At 54.6% G+C, this 24,062-nt stretch overlaps 1 protein-coding gene across 1 annotated transcript; it reads right to left on the bottom strand.

Annotated features, from left to right (window-relative positions):
- Nucleotides 1-73: 73 nt before the first annotated feature.
- On the bottom strand, nt 74-23,504 carry Myh7b (myosin heavy chain 7B). The gene is made up of 41 exons (XM_040733078.1): nt 23,392-23,504; nt 21,869-21,975; nt 21,552-21,695; nt 20,925-21,081; nt 20,657-20,684; nt 19,680-19,776; nt 17,648-17,671; nt 17,440-17,532; nt 17,262-17,325; nt 16,510-16,608; nt 15,277-15,380; nt 14,830-14,968; nt 14,440-14,558; nt 14,198-14,347; nt 13,889-14,059; nt 12,266-12,445; nt 12,046-12,178; nt 11,886-11,962; nt 11,446-11,533; nt 11,183-11,300; nt 8,925-9,048; nt 8,703-8,839; nt 7,711-7,966; nt 6,608-6,850; nt 5,502-5,678; nt 5,261-5,406; nt 4,934-5,024; nt 4,464-4,853; nt 3,749-3,875; nt 3,539-3,657; nt 3,255-3,451; nt 2,763-3,112; nt 2,524-2,648; nt 2,320-2,435; nt 1,599-1,995; nt 1,392-1,517; nt 1,133-1,303; nt 958-1,062; nt 780-875; nt 267-404; nt 74-190 (listed from the first exon to the last, which is right to left on the bottom strand). The coding sequence occupies exons 1-41, from the start codon at nt 23,480-23,482 to the stop codon at nt 179-181; spliced, it is 5,826 nt and encodes a 1,941-aa protein (XP_040589012.1). The 5' UTR covers nt 23,483-23,504; the 3' UTR covers nt 74-178.
- Nucleotides 23,505-24,062: the final 558 nt, after the last annotated feature.

Raw genomic sequence — 24,062 nt, 5'->3', positions numbered from 1 at the left:
ACTGATGTGGACCTGACTTTGTCCATGAGATTCTACTCCCAGCTCCCCTAACCCAAGAAATCAGGACAATAGCTGTTGTGCAGACGTGGTCTTTATTCAGGGTTCCAGAGAGGGTGGAGTGGCCAAAGATGGGAGAGACAGCAGGGCCGCAGTGGGTATCGCTCTTCAGAGCCTGGGGTCACTCCTTGTGCTGAGAGAGGAGACAGAGACTGAGAGACACCTGTGTCTGCCCAACTTAAGCACACCCGACACCGAGGCCTCCTCACCTTGGGGCCCAGGGCATCCCTGGTCCTGGCCCTCAGCTTGTTAGCCTGGGTCTCTGCCATGTCCGCTCGCTCCTCAGCGTCGTCCAGCTCATGCTGGGCCTTGCGGTACTTAGCCAGGTTGGTGCTGGCCTGCTGCTCCTAGAGGCATAGGCAGGCCTTGGTTCCCATTGGTAGCAAATGACCAACCTGCTCCCAGCCCAGAAAGAAGCTGGCTTCTTCTGGTCCTCCCTCCACTCTTCCTGTCACCAGCCTTCCCTGTACCTGGACCCAAAGTGGAGACTGTCCTTTAAGAGGTGCCTGTGTGTCACTTTCCCATCAGGCCATCCCCAGGCCTGGGCAGAAGAAGGAAGCTGAAAGTGATCATGCCATAGAAGTCCCTGGGTTGAGCAGGCATAGCTGCCACCTTTTAATGCAGCCTGCTACAGATGCCTCCTGAGCTGCAAGGCCCGCAGTGGAAATCAGCTCACCACTGGCGTCATGAACAATCGCGGGTGCCTGGCCCCGTGTGCTCACCGCCTCCTCAAACTGGCGCTTGTAGCTCTTGACCTTGCTCTGCAGCTTGTCCACCAGGTCCTGCATGCGAGCCAGGTTCTTCCTGTCTTCCTCCGTCTGGGCAGGCAAAGGGGTCTCAGGGTTTGCCAGGACTGGGTTAGCTCCAGTGCCACCTCCTGGGATGGACCCCATCACCCACTTGGTATGCGAGCTCCTTGACCCGGCGCTCATGTTTGCGTACACCCTTGAGGGCCTCAGCATGCTTCTTCTGCTCCGCATCAAGCTCCGCCTCCAGCTCGCGCACCTGTGGGACAGGCGCTGGTGATCTGCTAGCCCCGCCTCAGCCCCACAGGGGAAGGTAGGGCTGAACATACCTTGGCCTCCAGCTTCTGCACCTGCTTCTTTCCGCCCCGGAGGGCAGCCTGCTCTGCTTCCTCAAGGCGTGCCTGCAGCTCCCGCACTGTCTGTTCCAGCGTCTTCTTCATCCGCTCCAGATGTGCACTCGTGTCCTGCTCCTTTTTCAGCTCCTCAGCCATCATAGCTGCCTGTGGGGGAGGAAATAGCATGGTGGGGAAGGGGACAAAAGAATCCCTTTGGGCTCTACCCAGTGGTCCCGACCTGGCCCAGCCTCACATCAGTGATGGCCTTTTTGGCCTTCTCCTCAGCTTCCCGCCTCTCCTGCGCCGCCTCCTCCACCTCCCCACTCAGCTGGGCCAAGTCCGCCTCCAGCTTCTTCTTCTGATTCTGGAGGCCTGTATTCTGAGGGGAGCAGAGCCTCAGCTGGCCGGCAGGGCTCTGCCCCCCACCCAATCCTGGAGGACATCTTTGGCCTGTCCCCACCTGTGAATGCAGTAGATTGAGGCGCTCTGTGGCCTCCAGCAGCTCCTGCTCAGCCAGCCTCCGGCTGCGCTCACCCTGTTCCAGGGCAGCACGAAGCTCCTCCAGCTCGGCAGCCAGCAGTGCAGCCCTGCGCTCCAGGGCCTGACCCTGCTCACGGAGCTCGGCGGCCAGCCGCTGCTCCTCATCACGCCCTGCTTGTTCCTCCTTGAGTTGGGCCTGCAGCAGCCTAGTGGCTGCCTGTGCCTCCATGGCCTGGCGGGTGGCATGGCCCAGCTGTAGCTCCAAGTCATTGAGGTCCCCCTCCATCTTCTTCTTGAGCCGCAGGGCTTCATTGCGTGCCCTAGTCTCTGCGTCCAGGGAGGCCTGTAGGGACTCCACTGCTCGCTGGTGGTTGCGCCTGAGAGGGCGGCATGAAGGGCAGGCTTAGCCTGCAGGAATGAAGCAGGCCAGGCATCATGCCCAAGGACGCATGGAGATGAAAACCCAACTGGGGAGCAAGTGAATTGCTTCTCTGTTTTAAAGCCCCTTGTGATTTGTGGCTTGCCAGAAACAGTAAGTTCACTAAAGGCCAGGGGGATGTGGACTGAACTTTGGCCCTGAGCATCCTTAGACTTGTGGAGGATCACGTCTGGAATGGGAGTACCCTGACCCTGTGGAGAGGCAGACTAGCCGTTCCCAACAATGTGCCACCATAGGCACAGCAAGACTGCTCTCCAGAGACCTCAGGTTGGCGCACTCCTCATCCTTCTCTGCCAGCTTCCGGTCCACTTCTGCCTTGACCTGGGACAGCTCCAGCTGGATCCGCAGAGTCTTCGTCTCTTCCAGCTCCAGTGCCCCCTGGGGATGTGGATTAGGCAGTGTTGGGTGAGACCAACGAGGCCAGGGAGCCTGGGCCAGAGCCCACCGCCCCGCGGCCAGCCCTGACCTCAGCCTCCTCCAGGGCAGCCTGCAGCTCAGTCTTCTCCCCCTCCAGCGCCTTCTTGGCTTTCTCCAGTTCCTGGATGCTTTTCCCACTGAGGCTCACCTGGTCTGTGAGGTCACTGATCTCCTCTACAGGGTGAACAGAGCACAGAGCGAGGTCTCACCCTCACATCCGCCCTACTCCGGGTTACTTCCTATCCCAATCCAAGGCGACCCTAAAGTGCTCTGGACCGCGGGTCCCACCCTGCAGATTCTTGTTCTCCCGCTTGAGTGTCTCCAGGGCCTCGAGCGCCTCCTCGTGGCTGTGCCGCAGCCGGAAGAGCTCCGTGCCCAGACCTCGAGCCTCCCGCTGTGCGGCCTCAAGTTCCCTCTGCATCTCCTCCTCCTGCCGCCTCCGTTCCTCCAGCGCCCGCTCCAAGTGCCGCTGCTTCTTATCGAGGGCAGCAGCTGCGGAGGTGGCCCGCTCCAGCTCTAAGGTCACGTCCTCTGACTCGGTCTGCAGCCGGAGCTTGGCCTTCTCCAGGGAGGAGCATTTGGCATTAGCAGCCTCTACCCCTTCTTCTGCCTCCTGCAGCCGCAGGGCCAGCTTCTTCCTGGAGCACACACCAGGCAGGGTGGACTAGGGAACCTGGGGAAAGGACCCCAGGACCCCCCCCACCACCACCACCACATAGAGGGCGTAGAGGCCTAGGCCTGAATCTCTCGTTGGTTGTGGTCTAGATGCCAGCCACTCACTTGGCCTCCTCCAGCTCCTCGGTTCTCTGGATGGCATCTGCCTCATACTTGCTCCTCCACTGGGCCACCTCAGCGTTGGCTTTGGACAGCAGCCGCTGCAGCTCAGCCTGAGCCTCCGACTCTTCCTCGTGCTGCTCTCGGAGGAGGTCACAGTCGTGTCGCAGAGCCTGCACTGCATGAGCCAGCGCGCCCTTGGCCTGCAGGGACACCCGTGGCCTCAGCATCGATCCATGCCAGTGACCCTAGGGCCCACCTGTCTGCCTCAGCTGCCAGCGCCAGCCCACCTTGCTCTCCTCTTCCAGCTGCCGCCGGAGTTCCTCCAGACTCTGAGCCGCCGAGGTCTTCCCCCGGCTCAGCTGGCTGATCATAGACTCCTTCTCCTCTAGCAGGCGGCCCAGCTCCCCTGCAGGGGAAGGGGCCAGCAGGCCAGCCAGTCGGTTGGGGGGCATCACTTGAACCCTACCTGGCATAGCCCAGCTAGACCCAGGCCTCACCATTCTCCGTCTGTAACCGCCCCCGCTGGGTGCTGGCGTCTGCCAGCTGCCGCTGCAGCTCCTCCACTTTGATCTTGGCCTCGCTTAGCTGATCCTCATAGGTCCGGCACAGCTTTTCTGCACTGGCCTAGAACACAGAATCCGAGACAGACAAATTTGTGCAACCAAGGGCAGGAGCCAGGGCCTGCCGGTCAGAGAGTGGGACCTGGAAAACTAGGTGTGAGACCAGGGATCAAAGGGAGATTGAGTTGCAGGCTCGGGGTTTTAGTTCCTACTGTGGACACTGGCCCACCCCCAGGTCTGCCCTGGGGTACTTAGGTACCAGATCTGGAATGGGCTGGTAACAGGCGTAACTGGTGTTAGGATTAGGTTCAAGGTGGGGCGGGGGTGGCCAAGTTCGGTGCTGGGGTCCAGGACAAGAATGGTGTTAGAGCAGATGTTAAGTGTGAGCTCAGGAGTCACAGCTGGGTCACACTTATATTGGGGGAGGTCTGAAGTTTGGGTGTGACTCAGAACAATCTGGAGAGGACTGAAGTTGAGCGGTTAGGGTTAGCAGTCAGGCCTGGTAGGGAGCTGGGTGTTAGATCCTGGGGTGAGTAAGCAGCCAGGGGTCAAGAGGTCCGTGCTGCTGTGGAGTGTTGGCGTCAAGTGGCCAACAGACAGGACTGGGCCAGCTGCGGCGGAGAAGTGGTTTAGAGGCAGGAAGGAGGCTGACCTTGCCGCGTGCCAGCGTCTCCACGCTGGCCCCCAGATCGTCCACCTCCATGCGCAGCTCGCTCTTTTCCTTTTCCAGTTTCTGCCGGATCCGCTGCAGGCTGTCCACCTGCTCGCTCAGCTCCGCAGCACCTTCCGCCTGCTTGCGGCGCAGGGTGGCCACGGTGGCCTCGTGTCTCAGAACTGCCTCCTCTAGCTCCCTCCGCAGCCGGCCCAGCTCAGCCTCACGCTTGCGGCATCCCTCACGCTGCCCGGCGGAGGCTCCGCCAGCCTCTTCCAGCCTCTCGCTGAGCTCCTCCAGCTCTCGGGCTGCCTCTGCCCGCTGCTTTTCCACTCGGGCCCGGGCTGCTCGCTCAGCCTCCAGCTCCTCCTCCAGCTCCTCCGCTCGCGCCTGGGTAGATGGCACCAAGTCCATGAGCTCTGACCCAGGCCTGGGCTGCCCGGCGCGTTCCCCGCGGCTACCATGCACACCTGTAGCTCCTTGATCTTCTTCTGCAGCTGGACCCCCAGGAGCTGCTCATCTTCCACCCGCAGGTTCAGCTGGCTCAGCTCCGAATCCTTCCTGGGAGTACATGGTGGGATGAGCCAGCCCTGGTCCTAACTGCTATCCCCCTGTCTGCCTCCGTCCCCCAGGCCCTAAGCCCTCAGTCCTGTACATGCATCTGCTGTCCTCAGACCTGGTCCAGAGAGGGCGGGACATGACACCCGCCCTGGTATCCTCCGCCACAGCAGTGCTGGGAGAATTCGGAAGGGAAGGAGAGCCCATTGAGCTCAGAGCCCCACCAAGCCCACACCTACTTCTTCAACTTCTCCTCCAGCTGGTGCTTGTCCTGGGTGGTGTCAGTCACCGTCTCCTGCGTCAGCTTCAGGTCTCCTTCGAGTTTGCGCTTGGCACGCTCCGTGTCCATGCGTAGCTTCTTCTCTTGCTCCAAGGAACACTCCAGCTGGGGAGTAGAGTGGAGCTCAGCTTTGAGCAGGCCAGTGGCTTCGCCACCCTGACAGCCCCCCACACACACACACCATGTAGCCCCCAACTCACATCTTCCACTTGCTGTTCCAGCCGGATCTTGGCCTTGGCCAGTGCACTCACACGGTCCTCCTCAGCCTGCAGGTCACCGAGAGCCTGCTGGTGAGCCTCCTGCAGTGCCTTCTTCTCCTTGGTTAGTCGGACCACAGACTCATCCAATGCAGCCATTTCCTCAGTCAGGTTCTTCACCTGTGCCAGAGCCCAAGTCGCTGTAGGGACACTCCTCCCCACTGTGCCAGAGCCCAAGTCGCTGTAGGGACACTCCTCCCTGCTGTGCCAGGGCCCGAGTCACTGTAGGGACACTCCTCCCCGCTGTGCCAGAGCCCAAGTCGCTGTAGGGACACTCCTCCCTGCTGTGCCAGAGCCCAAGTCGCTGTAGGGACACTCCTCCCCACTGTGCCAGAGCCCGAGCCACTGTAGGGACACTCCTCCCCGCTGTGCCAGGGCCCGAGTCACTGTAGGGACACTCCTCCCCACAGGCTCGTCTGAGCAGCCACCCCTACCAGCTACAGGATGCAGGCAGGCCGCTACACTGAGCCTCCACCATTCCTGCCCAAGGGTTTCATATGTCCTAAAGCTATGTAGAAGGATTCACGGGTAAAGGCTCATAGTGACCACTGTATCTGGCCCAAAGTAAGAGACTAGTGGGTGGCAGTCATTTACAATATCACCAAGTATTCGGTGAGCTCTGTCCTAGTCCTGGCCTGATCTTTAGCCCCTGTGAGAACCCAAACAGCGTTACTCTCTTCTCCTCTCCATATTGACAGAGTCAGTACAGCATTGGCAACCATAGGCACTATGAGGTCTCTATGATAGAGGGATTTGCAGTTCCGAGAAGTTGCCTCATCCAGCAAGCTTGCAGTCTAGGGCAGATGATAATTGCTACATTTACTAAGCACTTACTGTATGCAAGGCCCTGTAGTGTATACTTAGCAAAGACCAGTTACACACCAAATCCTCAGCCACCCTAATGAGATAAAGTGCTGGTACCCCAACTTGACATGATAACACTGAGACTCACGGGACAGTGACCTGTTTCAGGCTACACCGCAGGGTCCCAGAGGACCCTGGAGCTGCCTAACACCTAAAGTAGCCCCCGGCGCAGGCCCTTCCCGTACCTTATTCTCGGTGGCTTGCTTCTCCTTCTCAGCCTTGGCCAGTGTCAGCTCCAGGTCATCAATGTCTTTCTTGAGCTCCGTGCATTCATCCTCCAGCTTGCGCCTTCGGGCGGCGAGGTCCGCGTTCACCTCCTCCTCATCTTCCAGGCGCTCATTCAGCTCCTTCACCTTCGCCTCCAGCTGCACCTTGGACTTGATGAGCAAGTGGCAGCGCTCCTCAGCATCCGCTAGGTTGTCCTGCTCCTGAGGAGATGGGGGCGGGCGGATTAAAGAGGAGTCATCTGAGGGACACCAGCCCTGAGAAAGAAAGGCCGTTTGTCCTTGCAGAGGCAACACCAGTGAGGCAAATGTTGACAATTCAATTTGATAGGTGAGGAATTAAAGCACCCTGGAGACTATAGGGGCTCAGTAGACTGTAGAGGCCTCTCCAGGGCCTGGGATGTGGGACAGAAGTGCCACTGTTAAGAATTAATATTATGTTGGGGGGGGTTTGGTGGCACACACCTTTAATCCCAGTACTCGGGAGGCAGAGGCAGGCAGATCTCTGTGAGTTCCAGGCCAGCCTGGTCTACAGAACAAGTTCCAGGACAGCCTCCAAAACAATACAGGGAAGCCCTGTCTTGAAAAACCAATAATAATAATAATAATAATAGCCACAGTGCAGGTAACCCAAAGGGTCTAAGAGCTCTCAGAGGGAAGCCCCGCCGTGCATGTGATTGTTTAGAGCTGCTACCCTCTGGGGGCAGTGTGGGTGGGTGCAGGCCAGGCCTCACCACCGCAGAGCAGCACCAGAGGCCATCCCAGGAGGAGACTGTTCTTTCACACTTCCACACTGCCTGTTGTATCGCCTCCTATTCTAGAAGGGGAATTTTATAGCCATCATGGCTGTGCCTTCTCCAGCATCAGCCTGGGGCTGCCATCCAGGCAAGGCCTACAGGGAATGGTGGGCAGACACTGAGTCTACAGGCCTCATCTCCTGGTACCTCAAGAGTAGGAAGACAACGCAGAAGATCACAGTGCCCAGAACCCTCCAGGCTGCCCTGGCCACATCTGGTTAGGGTCTCCATGAGCCACTTGAATGTTCTTGCCCTTGTCTCACTCACTGCCTGCAGCTGCAGGGCCAGGTCGTTCTTCTCCTGAGTGACGCTGACGTGGGTCTCCTCCAGCTCCTGCCGCTTGGCCTCCGCAGCAGCCAGGGCCCCTCGCAACCCCCGCAGCTCTGCCCGAAGGGCCGCCAGCTCCTCTTCTGCCTGTGCTGAGCGCAGAAGCGGCTTCATCTTGAAGAAGAGCTTCATCCAGGACCAGTTCTTGACGGCATTGAAGGCCCGGATGTTCCACTGGATGGTAAACAGGGCATCCCTAGGGAGGGACAGCTCCTGTGAGGCAGCTGCTTCTGCCGTGTCCCCTCTCTCTAGCCCACAGATCCACGTCCAAGGCAGAGTCCATAGCCTCCAAATGTCCAGGTGGCCTCTGCAGGTGTCTGGAGACAGCTAAGCTGCCAGGCCCTGTGATCAGACTGCTTGACTTCTCGGCTGAGTGGTACCCACTCGAGAGAGCTACCTCTACTTTAACCATAAATAGATAAATAAGACACACGGTTCAATCTGGGGAGCAATGAATGCTGTTACCTTCCAGGCCATATTCTGAATACACAAAAGGCCAAAGGCTGCTCTCACCCCAACTTTTAAAAACATGTTAATTTTAGTGTGTGTGTGTGTGTGTGTGTGTGTGTGTGTGTGTGTGTGTGTGTACAGGTACCACAGTGCACACTTGGAGATCAGAGGGCATGTGGAGTTCAGTTCTCTCTTTGCACCATGTGGGTCCTGGGGATTGAACTTAAGTTATCAAGCATGGCAACAGGTGCTTTTACCTACTGAGCCGTCTCTCTGGCCCTCACCCCAATTTTAAGGCGTAAAAACAGGTTGGGATGGTGTGACACAGAACCTCACCCCAATCCACCCTGGGGGACAACCTAGGCAGTATGGCAGGTTGAGAGAGACTTGTAGCCCTGTGAGCCTTGGGACAGTTGTCACACCTGCACCCTCATGCTTCCCCATTCCCATCCTTCCTGCCCCATCCCTCACCCCATGGCTACCTTCCTCCTAGCATGCGCTGGTACTCCAGGCGCATGAGGCGGCCTCGACTCCGCGCCTGCAGCAGTGTCAGCACCTTAGCCAGGCGCTGGTCCCGGAGCTCTTCCAAGATGCCTAGAAGCCCAGCCTTGAAGAACACCTAAGGGCAGGGGCAGCCAAGTGGGACCCCTGTCCAATGTGAGCAAAGGCACCCAGGTTCAGCCCTAACTCCAGTGCACCCTAACCTTGGTGTGGCCAAACTGATACTGAGTGTGGTCGATGTCCAGGGAGCCCAGCAGCTTCTCTGTGGCCTTCCTGCTGTCCACAAAGGTGTCATCTGGGATGGCACTGGGGTTCAGGATGCGGTACCTAGGAGATCAGGGAGAAGCTGTCATGGACAAGACAGAGCGCAGGGCACTGACCATGAATGGGAAGCCAAGGAGCTGTAGCGAGAGAACTGTGTTTGCCTGACCTCTCAGAGGTGGGCTCCAAAGGGACAGGATGCAGGGGGAAGTATTGCCATACTGGGAATGCAGCACAGGGCCAGCGGTGCAGCAAACATGAAAACCCTAGCACTTGGGAGGCAGAGGCAGGAAGACCCTTGAGGCTAGCCTGTTACCTGGCTTGACCCTATTTTGAAAGTGGGCTTGGTGGTGCACTTTAGTGAGTTTGTAAATGGATGTGATTTTTATAAAGGGCATGTTCAACTTTTATAATTTCTTAAAAACAAAAACAAAATAAAACATAGACGTGGCATGCTATACGATATCACAAATTTAAGAGAGAATTCTATTCAAAAGGAGCAAGGATTCCTAGCATGTCCACTGACATGGACATATACACACATGTGTACAGGTGGGCTGTGGCCACACTGTGAAGGGAAATTCCCATAGACAGGCCAGGCCCCTTCACTAGGGTGAACTCACTAAATAAGATGAGTGGATCATTAGGCTAACATATGTTTTACAGACAATAAAATAAAAAACAGTAGTGGTGTATGGGGGGGGTGAGACACATGCCTGTACTGTCAGCATTGGGAGGCTGAGGCAGAAGGATTGAGAGTTGGTATTTAATTGCCTGTGTATGAGTGTTTTGCGTGCATGTATGTACCAGAGGAGGGCACCAAAGCCCCTGGAGCTGGAGTCACACACAGCCGGTTGTGCGGTTTTAAGTCGCCATTTGGCTGCTAGCAACTGAACCCAGGTCCTCTGTAAGAGCAGCAAACGCTCTTAAGCTCATGAGTCATCCCTTCAGCACAGGGTTAGTTTTAAATTTATGTGCACAGGCATATGGAGGCCAGACCACAGCCTCAGGGCAATCCTCATGAATGTAGTCTACCTCCTTTGAGACAGGTCTCTCATTGCCTGGATCTCATCAGTTAGATTATGCCTGGCTGGGGTCTCAGAACTCCTGCCTCCTTGGCACTGGGATAAAGAGTGTACACCACCCTGCCCAGCATTTTTATGTGGGCTCTAGGTTCTCAGGTCCTCATGCTTCAAGGCAAGCCTTTTAGTGAGTCATCTGCCAAGTCCCAACAGTTGATTTTGACTTTGTGTTTGAAAGGTCTCATTCTGTAGCCTAGGCTGCCCTGGAACTCACTATGTAGACCAGGCTGGCCTCAAACCCTTGGTGATCCTCCTGCCCCAGCTGCCTATTGCTGGGATTATAGGCATCATTGAGACACCATGCTCAGGAGTATTGAAAGTTTGAGGCTAGCCTGGGCTACACAGTGATACCCTGCTTTCAAACAACAAAAGGTGATGATACAGACTCACGTCTTTGGAGTCTTTGGAGACAGGGAGCTATATCTAAGACTGATAATGACATGCAAACAAAACTTACAGACCGTATGTACAGTGTTTGTATAGACATCTAATTTATACAGGACAGGGTAAATGACCCCTTGTGCTTGTAGAAGGGGAAGCAACTGAGACACTTCCTGTAGCTTAATGAACAGAACCTACCAAGGTAAGTGGGAACGGAGCTGATGACGTTGACAGAGCGCTGGCTACCTGTGAGGCATTAGCTGAGGTCCAGGCCACACAAACCTATATTCAGTTCCCAAATCTATATCCTCTCTGGCTACTCACTTGAGCTCCAGAATAAATCCAACCCCATCCTCACCTCTTCCAGGACATCTGCTGGAGATATTTCTAACTGGGCATGCTCAAACCTTGTACACACCCAATCTAAACATCCTGCCATATCGCTCAGTAGATCTACTATGCAATAGCTCAGGTCCAAAGCCTAGGAGTCACCATAGGCTTACCCTTTCTTAATGTGTATCCACGTTATCGGCAAGCCTGCAGCCTCCACCTGCTACATATGCCACAAGTGTACTCACTTCTCTCCTTGACCCCTCCTGGGATGGAGCCGCCGCCTCAGGGGCTAGAACCTCCCTTTGTCCCTTGGGCTCTAATTTGGCCCTCCCACCCCTCAGGCTCCACCTAATCTAAAAGCAGGAGAAGGAGGCTATGGCAGCGCTGAAGAAGCCAGTACCCACCGCTGCCTGAAGTCAGCATACAGCAGCCTGTTGGGGAATCCTTGGCGACAGATCCGGATACCCTCCAGGACCCCATTGCAGCGGAGCTGGTGTAGCACCAAGAAGGAATCCATGACCCCTGGATTGTGGTGGAGTGAAAGGAGGAGGTTAGAAATCTAAGGACATCCTTTAAGTCCCTACCCAGGCCTTCCTTTGAGATGAGCAGACCCTGCAAGGCGAGAGCATTTCCAGTTCCCCAATCCTGACCAACCCAGGGACACCACCTGGAGTCTTGTTCTCGTTGGGGACAATGCAGCGGACGAAATGGGGCTGCGTGGCCCGAAGGTTGGTCATGAGCTTGTTGAGGTTCTCCTGGGAGTGGAGAGAGCAGGAGAAGGCACGGGAGGGGCAGAGAACGGGAATTGGATGCTGCAGTGGGTGGGGACCAGTGGGAACCGAGCAGAGGGGCCCAATGCACTGCACAAGCTCCATCCACCACCAAAGCCTTTACCCCACTCCCAGGGCTCCCCTTCCCCCCAGCCCTGCCCAGGCAGCATGGGGGCAGGCAGCAGCACAGACTTGCTGTGATGTTCACATAGAGAGGAGCTAAACATCACTGCAAGTCTTAACAGCTGCCCACCCAAGACACAGGGATGCGGCAGGAAACAGAGGGCATGGCGGGCTGCAGAGGGTCAGGGCTGCTGGGGCCCTGTCTGGACCTCACCTTGTGAAGCTGAGACACCGTCTGAAACGATGCTGCCTTCTTACGCTTCTCTTTCACCCCAGACTTGGGGGGTTCAGCTAGTAGAGATATGAGAACTGATCATGCCAGGGAATGTCATTCTGGATCCATGGGAATGACCAGCTTGTCCCTCAGTACTCACTGGAGCAAGAGCCTGCATAGTTCTCATAGAGGGTGGCCAAGAGCCTGTTCTGTGACTTTTGGAAGATGGGGACCACCGTCTCATTGAGGGGGTCCTTGTTTTTCTCTAGCCAGCCCACGATGCTATAAGGTACCTACAGAGACAAGTGTTGATCCAAGGTAGTGACCCCAAGAAGGGAGAGAGGACAGTGGTTGAGTGTAGAGTCCCAGGGGTCACCTACCACGCCTGCATAGTGGACCACCTCGAAGTGAGCCTGGTACTTGCGTTTCTTGTCTGGACGAGGTTGCTGGAAGTTAGGCGATTTCCCAGAGTGGTTGTCATAGAGCTTGGCCCTGAAGCTTGCATCTGAAGCTTTGGGGAACATGCACTCCTCCTCCAGGATGGACAGAATGCCCAGAGGCTAGGGACAGGGATCAGATTGGAGGGCCAGGCCATGGTGACTGGCCTTTTAGACTCTCGTTCTCCAGACTAACTCCCTCTGGGAGCTGTTTCAAATCCTTAACCCAGCCATCTTCAGGAGGGCCAGGGACGAGCCCTATACCCACCTTCTAGGAGAGAAGAGTTTGTGGCTTGACTTTCAGTCCATTTCTTTGCCTACGCATGAAGACCAGCCTGTCATCTCTGTGCTCTATTAACTAATGCCCATGGCTCACATATACACTCTAGATTTTGGTTTTTGTTTTTTTTTTCTGCTTCTTTCCATTTTATTTTTTATTATTTATTTTTAAGTTTAAATTTAGATTAGAAACAAGGTTGCTTCACAAGTCAGTTCCAGGTCCTTGGTTTTTGATTTTTAAGGCCAACTAACTGCATTTTGGCCCCCACACTCAATAGAATTAGGGATCCTGCATTTTACTAAACCTATGTTTTTAAAAATAAGCATTTATTTATTTGTGTGTATATGTGTGTGTCTGCATGCATTTCTGTGCCCATGGAGGCCAGAAGGAATTGGATCCCTTGGGACTGAAGTTACATGCAGCTATGAATTGCCTCAAATGGGAAAATGATTTCACTTCATTACTTATTTAATAGACAAAAATAGTCAACCACCTAAATGCCCAACAGCCAGAGACTCACAGAGTCACCTGCTGCAAGGCCTGTTCTGGCTTCTTCACAGCACTGAAAATGCATGTTCAGAGGGGAAACATACTACACATGGGGACTTTGTCCATAAAGAACATACATTCTGAGCTGGCAAGATGATTCAGTGGGTAAAAGACACATGTCACCAAGCCTGATAAGCTGAGTTTGATCCCCAGGACCCATGTGGTGGAAGGAGAAAAATGACTCCTGGGCAGTCCTCTGACCCCCCCACACACACACACGCACGCACACGCTGGCACAAGCTTACCAGCACAAACACAGGAAGCAAATCAACATATGTAATGATAGAAAAACAACATATATGCCCCGGGCAAAGCATCTGGAGTGAACTAGCTCAAGGCTATGGCACAGGCTGTGGGAGGCTGGAAGTGAGTCCCTTCCCCTTTATTTCCAACGTTGTCAATTCACGTTTCCATTCTTTGTGCAGCGGGGAAGCATATACAATGTGTTCCAATCCAATAAGCGCAGGAGACTGCGCAGGTCAGTTCTGCGCCAGACCTGGTGACTGGCAGAGCTGCCCACACAATGGCTGCATACCTTTCTTACATCACTTATGACACTATTCACCTATACCCACACATTCCCATCTACACCTGTGTGCACAGCCAGGCAACCACAACCCCACTCATGCGCACACTTGGGCCACAAGCACACATGGACACACAGCTGGCATGCGCCATGCTGCCTTGAGGCACACATACTTGAGCACTTCCGACAATGTCCCCACCCTAGGTCTGACCTTCTCAATGAGGTCGATACAGGGCTGCAGGTCCAGGCCGAAGTCGATGAAGACCCAGTCGATGCCCTCCCGCTTGTACTCCTCCTGCTCCAGCACGAACATGTGCTGGTTGAAGAACTGTTGCAGTTTCTCGTTGGTGAAGTTGATGCACAGCTGCTCGAAGCTGTTGAACTACCAGGGGCAGCGCCACCGTCAGCAGGTTCCTTGTGGACCGAGACTGGGCCCACCGGGAAGCAGGGATGTGGTCCCCCAGATCCACCCATCAGCCCCTGCCTCAGAACAATGCCTGTGGATGAGAGCTATTCTCACCTCAAAGATCTCAAAGCCAGCGATGTCCAGGACCCCAATGAAGAACTGCCGGGGCAGCTTTGTGTCCAGGGTCTGATTGATCCGAGACACCAGCCACCGGAACAGCCGGTCGTAAGTAGCCTTGGCCAGGGCCCCCACAGCGAATACCACCTGTGGATGCAGGAAGGCAGGATTGGGACCTGGCAAGAAAGGGACCCTGCCTCAGCAGTCCCTGGCTGAGCCTTAGTCTGCGGGCTTCTCACCTGCTCCACGCTCTGGCCCTTGGTCACATACTCATTTCCCACACGAACCCGGGGGTGCAGGAGACCCTTGAGGAGGTCTCCACTGCTGACCCCCATCAGGTAGGCAGCCTTGTCAGCACCTGGCAGGGAGCACGGCTTGGATAAGGAAGAGGGAGGTCGGCAGTGTGGGCATTTGGGGGCGGGGGTCTGTTGTCACAGAGTGGGATTACAAGAGGAAGGTTGGGAAGGGTCAGGGACTGCATAAAAAAGTTGTCACCCTCAGGAGGAGCTAGAGTTCAGACAGGAACAGAGAACACTGAGGTCAAAGGTCATGGACAAAGATTGGTGACCATGTACAGGACAAGGTATCCAGGGAAAAGGCCAGGTGAGCCTGGGAATAGAGGTCCTCACTCTCGGTGCCGTCCGCTTCAGCCTGTTCCTCTCTCTGCTTCTGTTTGAACTTCATGTTGCCAAAGTGCAGGAGGGCGCCCACGATCTTATAGCAGGCACACTTCTCATCCACACTGAAACCCAGGATGTCCATCGCATGCTGACATACGTGAGGCAAACAAAGTAACTTCAGAGAAGTAGGGCTCCTTGAGAGTCTAGCCAAGCACTGCCACACCAGTTATATTTCCTGGTCTCTATGTAGTGTGAACGTTCACACACACACACACACACACACACACACACACACACACACGCGGCGCGCGCACGCACACGCACACACACATGCACACACACATGCACACACATACACACATGCACACACGTGCACACACATGCACACACACACACGCATACCATGGGAACCCAGCTTGGCACCACCTCCCACTCCCCATCCCCTGCAGAGCATACATCAGTGGCGATAAGTTCCTCCCCGTCATTCATGTTATCCACCGTGGTGACCCCCTGGCTGCAGAAGTGGTAGTCATAGGGGTTCATAGACAGAAGCAGCATGTCTGTGGACAAGGTGCCCAAGGGTGAGTCAGGCTGAGTTCACAGGCTGCCTTCCCTCTCCGTGCCATCGCGGGGTCCTGGGGGTCTCTGTCAGCAAGTCTAGATTCCATCCCAGGGCTTCTCTGTAACCTGAGTTTCTGTTCCCTATTACCCACATATATGACTTCCAATTCATTTCTGTTTGTTTAGTCTTTTGAGACAGGGCCCATGTAGCCCAAGCTGGACATGAACTTATCCTCCTATCTCAGCTTCTGAGTACAGGCATGGCTGGCTGCTGCTTTTCCACATGTGTGGGGCAGGTGGTGGTAGAAAGCACTTGTCCAGGAGGCCCAGAGTCCTGAGTTCCATCCTCAACCTCCTGGACAAGTGAGTTCGAGGCCAGCCTGGTCTACAGAGTGAGTACAGAGTGAGTTCCAGGACAGGCTCCAAAGCTACGCAGAGAAACCCTGTCTCAAAAAATTATATAGTAAGTTCAAAAACTTACTATATAGATGAGGCTAGCTTCCAGCTCACAGAGATCTATCTACCTCTGGTTCCGGAGTGCTGGGATTAAAGTTGTGTGCCACCAAGCCCAGCCCATTTTCATTTCTAAAGTGCATGTGCATGTCTGGCGTGTGTCTCTTTACGGTCCTCTGGAGAACGGACCTCAGTCCATGAGTCTCATTCATCCTTTGACCACTGCTCACAGTCATCCCTCGAGCCCAGATCCTGAGCTGGAAATTGGACAAAGGGAGGACCAGACTTTGCCTTCAAAGGGCTCACGGGAGTGAGAGTGGATATAGATTCCCTTTGCTGGCGGGGTTCTAGTTTCAGGATGGCAGGAGCAGCTGCAGTCTTGGCAGGACAATGGTGTCAAGAGACCTGTTTCCTACCTCAGGAACACCCTCACCCACCCACACACTGCCACCACCACTACCCCTCAAAAACTATCACCGAAACCACTTTTACAAAGAGGGCTCAGTGGTAATAAGAAGCAGCAGGAAGGAATAGGGAGGGGTACAGACAGGCTGTGAATCCCCAGAAGAGTGGAGGTGTCCCACATCTCTGTAGAGAGGGTGAACAGCCGCTCAGGGCCTGGCCTGAGGGGGTCAGACAGTCTCTTTGGGTTTTACTCCCCATCCTGACCCTCACCCTGCAGCTCTGGCTTCTTCCCCGAGAGGATCTGGTAGTAGACATGGTAACCACGCTCACCAGGCAGCTGGAAGATCACTCGAGACTTTTCCAAGAGATCTGCAGAAAAGGAGTGCCGGCCTGCTATCTCCTTCCCTCCCCTGAACAAAGGCGCTACAGGGGTGAGAGGCAGCAGCCACGAGGGACAGGTGATGTGCGGAGGTACCTGTGTCTGTGCACAGACCAGCACACCCTGGGAAAGTGTCTCCCCAGTATCTGTGTCACTGTATGGGACCTGTGTCTGCCTCTGTGTGAGCTTCTGGTGTCTTCTTCCATCACTTTCAACCAGTAGAAGTCTCTCAGTTGAACCCAGAGCTCACCAATGAAGCAGTTATGATTCAGCTCTAAGACTTCTTGCCTCTGCCTCCCAAGGGCTGGGATTTCAAGTGGGCTACCACACCCACTCAGAATTTACATGGGTGCTGGGATCTGAACTCTGGTCCTTGTACTTGCACAGCAATATTTTACCCATGAGTCCTCCCCTAGCTCCCTAGAGGTCTTGAAGCCGGGACAGGGCATGACCAACTTTGGACCATAGACTGAGTAGCAGTCAAGGCAGGAGAGTAGAAACTAGGAGGCTGATACGACGGGTGAGGAGGACACAAGTAGGGACTGGTTGGGTGGACAGAAATGGCCAGAGCAGACGGAAGCCAAAGGATCCGTTCAGTTCAGCCTCTGTCCCTCCTCCCACACCTGCCCTTTCCCGGACTCACAGCTGTCAATGTCCGCAGAGGCCAGCTTCCCAGAGGGACCGAAGTGGATTCGAATGAACTTGCCCTGCAGCAGAAGGGCCATGCCACCCTCAGTCCTGCTGGTTCCCACCACCAGGGCCCTCCTGCTTAGTGACCCTTCTCCACCCCAGCCACATAATCCCCCACTGTGCCCACTCACAAAGCGGGAAGAGTTGTCGTTCCGCAGAGTCTTGGCGTTGCCAAAAGCCTCCATGGCAGGGTTAGCCTCAATGATTTGATCCTCGAGGGTTCCCTGGTGGCGGCAGGAATGAGGGGCCAGGGCAGGCCATGGCATCTTTGATTGTAAGAAGTGGGCATCCCCAGGACCCCATAGATGTTGTCTGCCCCACCACTGGCCCTGTACTTACCCCAGTCTTTGTTGCCAGAAATTGCTGGAGAGAGAAGGAAAATGTCAGAGGACGTGAGGTCTCTCCGGAAGGGGTGGGGCATCGGGACCATAGTCAGCGGGACAATGTTGTTAGTCGCCCAAATATTTATAATGTTAAATGTAATTGTCTGTCCGCCCCCATCTGTACACCTAGCTTCCTGTGGCCATTAGCAGAGAGATGCTAGTTGGGGAAGCAAGCACAGCCATAGGCTTGAGACCTTGAGGCGGGGTGGCACTAAGGTCTCCTGTGACTACGGTCACACCCGTCTCTGGATCTCAGGAATCTCTTCATTGACCACATCCACACAGGGGCCTGCCCAAGCCCCTCTTCCTGTGAGATCCCCCTGATCTCTGAGATAGCAGGGACTTCTCCCTATCCTCACCTCCCTGTAGCCCTTCTACACTCTCTGACCCGTGCTGTCTGTGTCGTCAGGGCTAGGTAGACGGGCGTTCCACATGGCCCTGCCAGCTGTGACTGATTAACTCCGTCTGAGCAAGGAGTTGATCTGCTCCAGGCCACTCAGCAAGTCCACGTCCTGGAGAGTCACCTCAGCATCCTCCCCTGCGATGCCCTCTGTGTCTCACCCGGAGGGACACAGAGCCGAGCCTATACTCACTCCTCCCCTCCTAGCTTCATTCTTCCATCCATTTTCATGTGTTTGACTGTTCCCCCCCCCCCCAACTCCAAGAGCCTTAGAAGACAAAGAAGAATGGATCTGAGGACAGTAGACATGTCCCCAGGGGCTTTGTGGTCACTCATTCATTTATTGATCTCCAGGGAGCCCAAGATTTAAAAATGCCCCAGACAGTCAAGGGGAGTGTTAGTACAGGTTTTAAGTCACCAAATCCCATGGGTGGCTTCTGCACCTCTCTGAGCTGCCACCCCCCGCCCCAGACCTTCCAGCTGTGTTCCTGTCAACTTTAGTCTCTGCCATCTTTTCCTGTTACGGGGTCACACCACTTTTCTGCAGTATCCTCAAAAGCCTTTTAGGGTTGGGAAAACATAGTGGGAAAGGAAGGGAAGAATGTAAAAAAAGCCAACAACAAAAGCAAAACATCAATGGCTGCAACCAAAAACCAAAACAAAGTCCAAAACCCAAGACAATCAAATGAGGTAAGGAGGGAAGGGGGTGGGAACAGAGAAAAATAAAAATAATAAAAAATAAAAACAATGGCTGCAACCAAAAACCAAAACAAAGTCCCAAAACCAAGATACTCAAATGAGGAAAGGGGGAGAAGGGGATGGGGGCCAAAAAACAAAAGAAGAAAGAAAACACAGCAAGAAGAAGAAGAAAAAGAAAATTGCCCCAGAATAAAGCAAGGCTCAACAGGACCAGGAGTGTGGGTTGTGCAGAGGGATCCAGAAAGAAAAGACAGCTCCCTTCGGTGTAGGTGCATGGGGGCAGCAGAAGCCACAGAGCTCTCAGCAGCTGGCCCATGCCAGAGAAAGACTAGTTCACTTAAAACCAACAAAACCCCCATGTCTCCACTGTTTTGGGAAGTTTCAGAGCATCTTAACTAAACCACAGGCTGTGATATTGTCAAGAGCTCCCAGTGCCCCACCTCTGGGTAGCTGGCTTCTGTGGATGAGCCTGCTCCTATCCTTGGCAGCAGGTAACAGTGTCTTTGATTCATACGAACCAAGAAAACAGTGACTTCAAGGTAAATCAGCCTGCGTGGTAAACTCTTCAAAATCATGAAGGTCACAATGGAAAAGTCACACACACACAAAACATCCAGGAGCAGCGATGCGGCTCCCGTCTGTGAGGTGGGGGAGGATAAGGCTGCAGTGGGCCTGGCTCAGGCCTAATGCAGTGATGGAGGCGGCCACGGGTTTTCTGGTCAAGCCTTGCTCAGGCCAGAGTCTCTTACCAAGGTAGGAGGCTCAGGCAGGGCTGGGGGTTCTGGGAGGTTGCAATTTTAAAAAGCAAGAAAGAAAAAGAAAGAAAGAAAGAAAGAAAGCAAAACCAGCAAGAAGAGTGGGGGTTGGTGCCCAAGTGGGCAAGTCTTACTGCCTTCTTGCCCGGCCCGTCTCCCAGGGCTGCGACGATGGCAAAGTACTGAATGACCCGCTTGGTGTTAACCGTCTTACCGGCCCCCGACTCTCCGCTTGGACAACACAAACACGAGTCACCAATGCCCATTGGTCTAATTCCCCCAACCCCAAACCTCAGCCCTCCTCCCTCATCTCTGTTCCCAGCTCAGTGTCCCCAGATGCAAACTCCCAGGTACAGGCCACTTCGTGAGATGATGGTGCCAATGCACCACTGCCTACTGAGCTCTGGCTTAACTCCTGGTGCCAATCGGTACCCACCTCCATTAGGAGACCCCACAGGGTGGACCGTGATCATTTTATGAATAAGGAAGTGGGCCTCAGAAATTCCGGGCCTGCCTCTGCTCTGTGCAAGGTTCACATTTAAACCTACTGACTGCTGGTAATTTTGTGTGGCAGCTTAGGTTGTACTGTTCTTATTGGTGAGGTTCAGAGTCCCAAAGGCACACAGCAGAAATGGAAATGTGAGTACCTGAATCCAGCTCTGTCTGGTTTCAGAGTGTTGTAACAACCAGGCTAAAGAGTGTGTGTGTGTGTGTGTTTGCATGTATTGACCTGACAGGATATGAATCCGTTACATCAGAAATGGGTCACTTTCTCATGAAGGCAAAGGAAGGGTGAAGACTGAGGTAGAACAGGGAAGAGACCTATATAGACCTTCCAGAGAATCCCGGTGGGAGATTCCAGCTCTGGGGCGACAGCGAGGAGCTTGGGGCCACTCTTGTGTTTAATTACCTGCTTTCTGCCCTCCCCCCACATAAACGGGAAGTGGAGACACTGGCTCCAGGAGGTAAAGGCCCTGCCCTAAGAACTTTGAATCCACTCTTGAGAAATAGCATTGATTCACCGCCACCTCCTCCATCACCGCCACCTCCTCCTCCTCCTGCATCACCACCACCACCAAATGGCCAGCACTATGCCCAGAGCCCCACTCACGTGATCAACATGGACTGGTTCTCTCGGTCTAGGGGAAAGGGGAAAGAGAACACAAGTTAGCCAGGGTGAGGGACTAACCATAACTGGGTCAGTTATGGCAGAGACAGTTGCCACGGCCCAAAGGCCCAGTGGGAAAGACCAAGTAGGACTTGCAGACGGAAGAGGCCGAATAGCTGGGGTAGTGCCTAAGGAGGGCAGCGCCAGAGGGAAGGGACGGGAGTCCTAAGCAGAGGCCACCCTGGAGCTGAAGGATGTAGGCAGCTCTTACTGCGCAGCATGTCGTTGTAGGCATTATCCGCCACTGCATAGATATGAGGCGGGGCCTCGGAGCGCCGCTTGCCCTTGTAGGCAGCCACCACGGAGGCTGTGTAGACCGGGAGCCATTTGTACGGGTTAATGGTGACACAGAAGAGGCCCGAGTATGTCTAAGGAGAAAGGGTTCACAGATGGATTTTAGTGGGAGGGAAGTAAGATGTCCAAGTTCCCATTCCCAGGCCCACCTGCAATTTGCAAGAAGCCTCCTGAGCCATGCACAGCCCTTCCTGCTGTTCCAGCTTGCGCCCCATGTATGGGCTGACCCCATAGTCCTCTGCTGAATCTACTGTGCTGCCAAGCAGGCAGCCATATCTCAGGCCCTACCCCGGCCTTGCTCTGACTCCAAGACCCTAGACATCACCAAATCATTGCTCTAGGTCGTCCTCACATTCACTTACGGTTTTTCCTTCTCCTCTGCCACACACAGTTCTGCTCCTTCTGTCCCAGAATCCCCTTCCAGCTCTGCTCTAACCCAGCTTGCCTGACCCCATTCCTTGCGAGTCCTGCTTCTTCCCTTAGCCCCGCCCCATTATTAGCCCCGCCCCATTCGTGGTCCTGCCCACCGCAGCCCAGGACTCACATAGATCATCCAGCGAGCATACCGCTGGCGTAGGTTGTGCAGCACGGCAGCCTCGTTGAGGTGTGTCATCATGGCCATGTCCTCCAGTAAGTCGAAGCGGGGTGGGTTCATGGGCTGCATCTCTGTTTCGCGCACCGTCAGCACCTTCCAAGGAGGTGTGTCACATAGTGAGGGCTAGTGGGCCAACTGTCCTTTCTTCTCTCTCCTGTCCACACACTCCCATGCCCCACCCCGCTTCATTCACTCTGTGGGATCCAGCGGGTCAGGGGATACACCCTGGGTTAGGTGGGCTAATCTCAAGGGAGGGGAAGCTCAACCTTCTGGTCTTTGGTCTCCACGGTGACTTTGCCTCCAGTAGCCTCAGTCTTGACCTCAGCCTCAACATAGGCATCCTGTTCATCAGGCACCCAGACCCGTTTCTTGCCTGGGTGGCAGAAAGATCAGACATCGAGAGGGACTCCGAGTGTCCAGTGGGTTCCTACACTATGGACATGAAGCAGTACCCTCCCCACAATTCCTCACCTAGCCCTTCTGCCGGGGAATGGAAGTTTCAGTGAGGAACTCGTCCAAACCCTGGACAGAGCTGGGAAGGTCCCTAAAGATCTCAAATGAGCTGATTGGGAAGGCAGTCTACACTGCACGTCTGGATTCAGCTCCCTGCCACCTGGGAAGCCTGATTCTCTCTGGGCCCATTTAAACGCAAAGGCCACGAGGCCTCCTGAAGTCCCAGGTGGAGGACCGCATGGTTATCAGGCTCCTAACTCTCGGGTGTCTTGTACCTTTCCCATTCACTGAACACCTGGGGATCTCCTCTTTCCTGATTGGTCAGCTCACCCTAGAGCTTCTGAGAGTCCAGACTTTTATGATGGTAAAAATGTGGACTCATTCAAACAGCAAGTTCTGGTCCCTGCCCTCCAAGTTGCTAGCCTCCCTCGTGCCTTGGTCAGAACTATCCACTCAAATCTCCCTTGTTTGTTTGTTTAAATGCATTTAAAAGGTTTAAACACCTTAAGGAAATCCTCAACTCTGCATGCTAAAATTTTAAACAAAGGAAAACAATTAAGATGACAAGAGAAGAATGTCAAATCAAGCATGAGACACCTCTCTTTTGAAGCAGGTTCTCACTATGCAGCTCTGGCTGGCCTCCAATTTACCAAGATCTGCCTACCTCTGCCTCCTGAGTGCTGATATTAAAGATGTGTGCCACCACACCCCACTAAGCACTGAACCTCTTGAACATGGTGCTATGTGCAGCTCCAGATGTTGCTGCTGTGTGCAGCTCCAGATTTTGCATACCACTGATCCTGCTCTACTTTGGTCCCCACTTGCCCAGATTATTGAGAAGATGCACAGAAAGTCATCAGCTCTGGGCCTGGCACACAGGAAGCCCTAGACACACCGCCTATGTTATTATTGTACTATGAGCCAATCAAGTCATAAATAGTAGTCTTTATTCCTGTCCCTAATAAACAGAGGCTTTGGCTCCATGGAAAACACTAAAAATAAATCCAGCACAGGTTTTGTGGACATGGAGGCCACCTGCACACATCAGTCTCATTTCAGAGGCCCCAGTCCAGCCTGAGTCTTCATGGAGACTTCAAGAGCAAGGTGACATTATCCCATTTTACAGAGGGACACACCAAGACTTGCTTGCAGCCACACAATCATATTCACATGGTCCCTGTGATTTTTAGCCTCTGGCACCCAGAAACTGAGGGGAAAATTCCAGGTATTGGGCCATAGTGCCCCTGTAGTGTCAAGCAGACTGGCAGCCCTCCTCACTCCTAGTCTGAGACCACTGGGCTTCTCCATGGCTGTGCCCCTCTCTGCTCTCACTTACCGTCCCACGGGACAGTTTGCACCTTCATCAGTTCCTGGTAGCCCTGGCGAAGGTAGCAGGCTGATTCTCCAAGTTCACTCACATCCATCATGGTGCTGAGAGGTGGAGGAGGAAGCCTGAAAGTCTGGGCGGCGATTCAAGGCGGTCCTAGGCAGCAGGCACTGGAAGACGGCAATGACAGGAAACTCAGGGACCGGTTCCACACTGGGGTATGGCCCTCTAACTCACACGGTTTGATAGTGAGTCTCCCTTGGTGAGCCTGCAAACACACACCTCCAAATATAAGAGCATCCTTTGCTATAGGTATTGAGGACCTGGGTCCACCAATGGGCTTTCTCCAGCCTTCCCTCCAGCTCCAAACCTAGCCCTGATCACCTCCCCAGCCCTGATCACACCTCCAGCCCTGATCACCTACCCCAGCCCTGATCAACTACCCCAGCCCTGATCAGCCCCCAGCCTTGAGCACCCCCCAGCTCTGATCACACCCCAGCCCTGATCACCCACCCCAGGCTTGGCCACCCCCCAGCCCTGATCATGCCCCGCAGCTCTGATCACCTCCCCAGCCCTGATCATGCCCCCCAGTCCTGGTCATGCCCCCCAGCCCTGATCACACCCTAGCTCTCATCACCCACCTTGGCACCACAGTGAGGGCAGGGAGCTGTGCTACCCCT

This window comes from Mesocricetus auratus, unplaced genomic scaffold, assembly GCF_017639785.1.
Source record: "Mesocricetus auratus isolate SY011 unplaced genomic scaffold, BCM_Maur_2.0 Super-Scaffold_100028, whole genome shotgun sequence".
NCBI lineage: Eukaryota > Metazoa > Chordata > Mammalia > Rodentia > Cricetidae > Mesocricetus > Mesocricetus auratus.
Note: the sequence above shows the minus strand (reverse complement) of the source record. Positions and strands in the feature narration are given on the sequence as shown.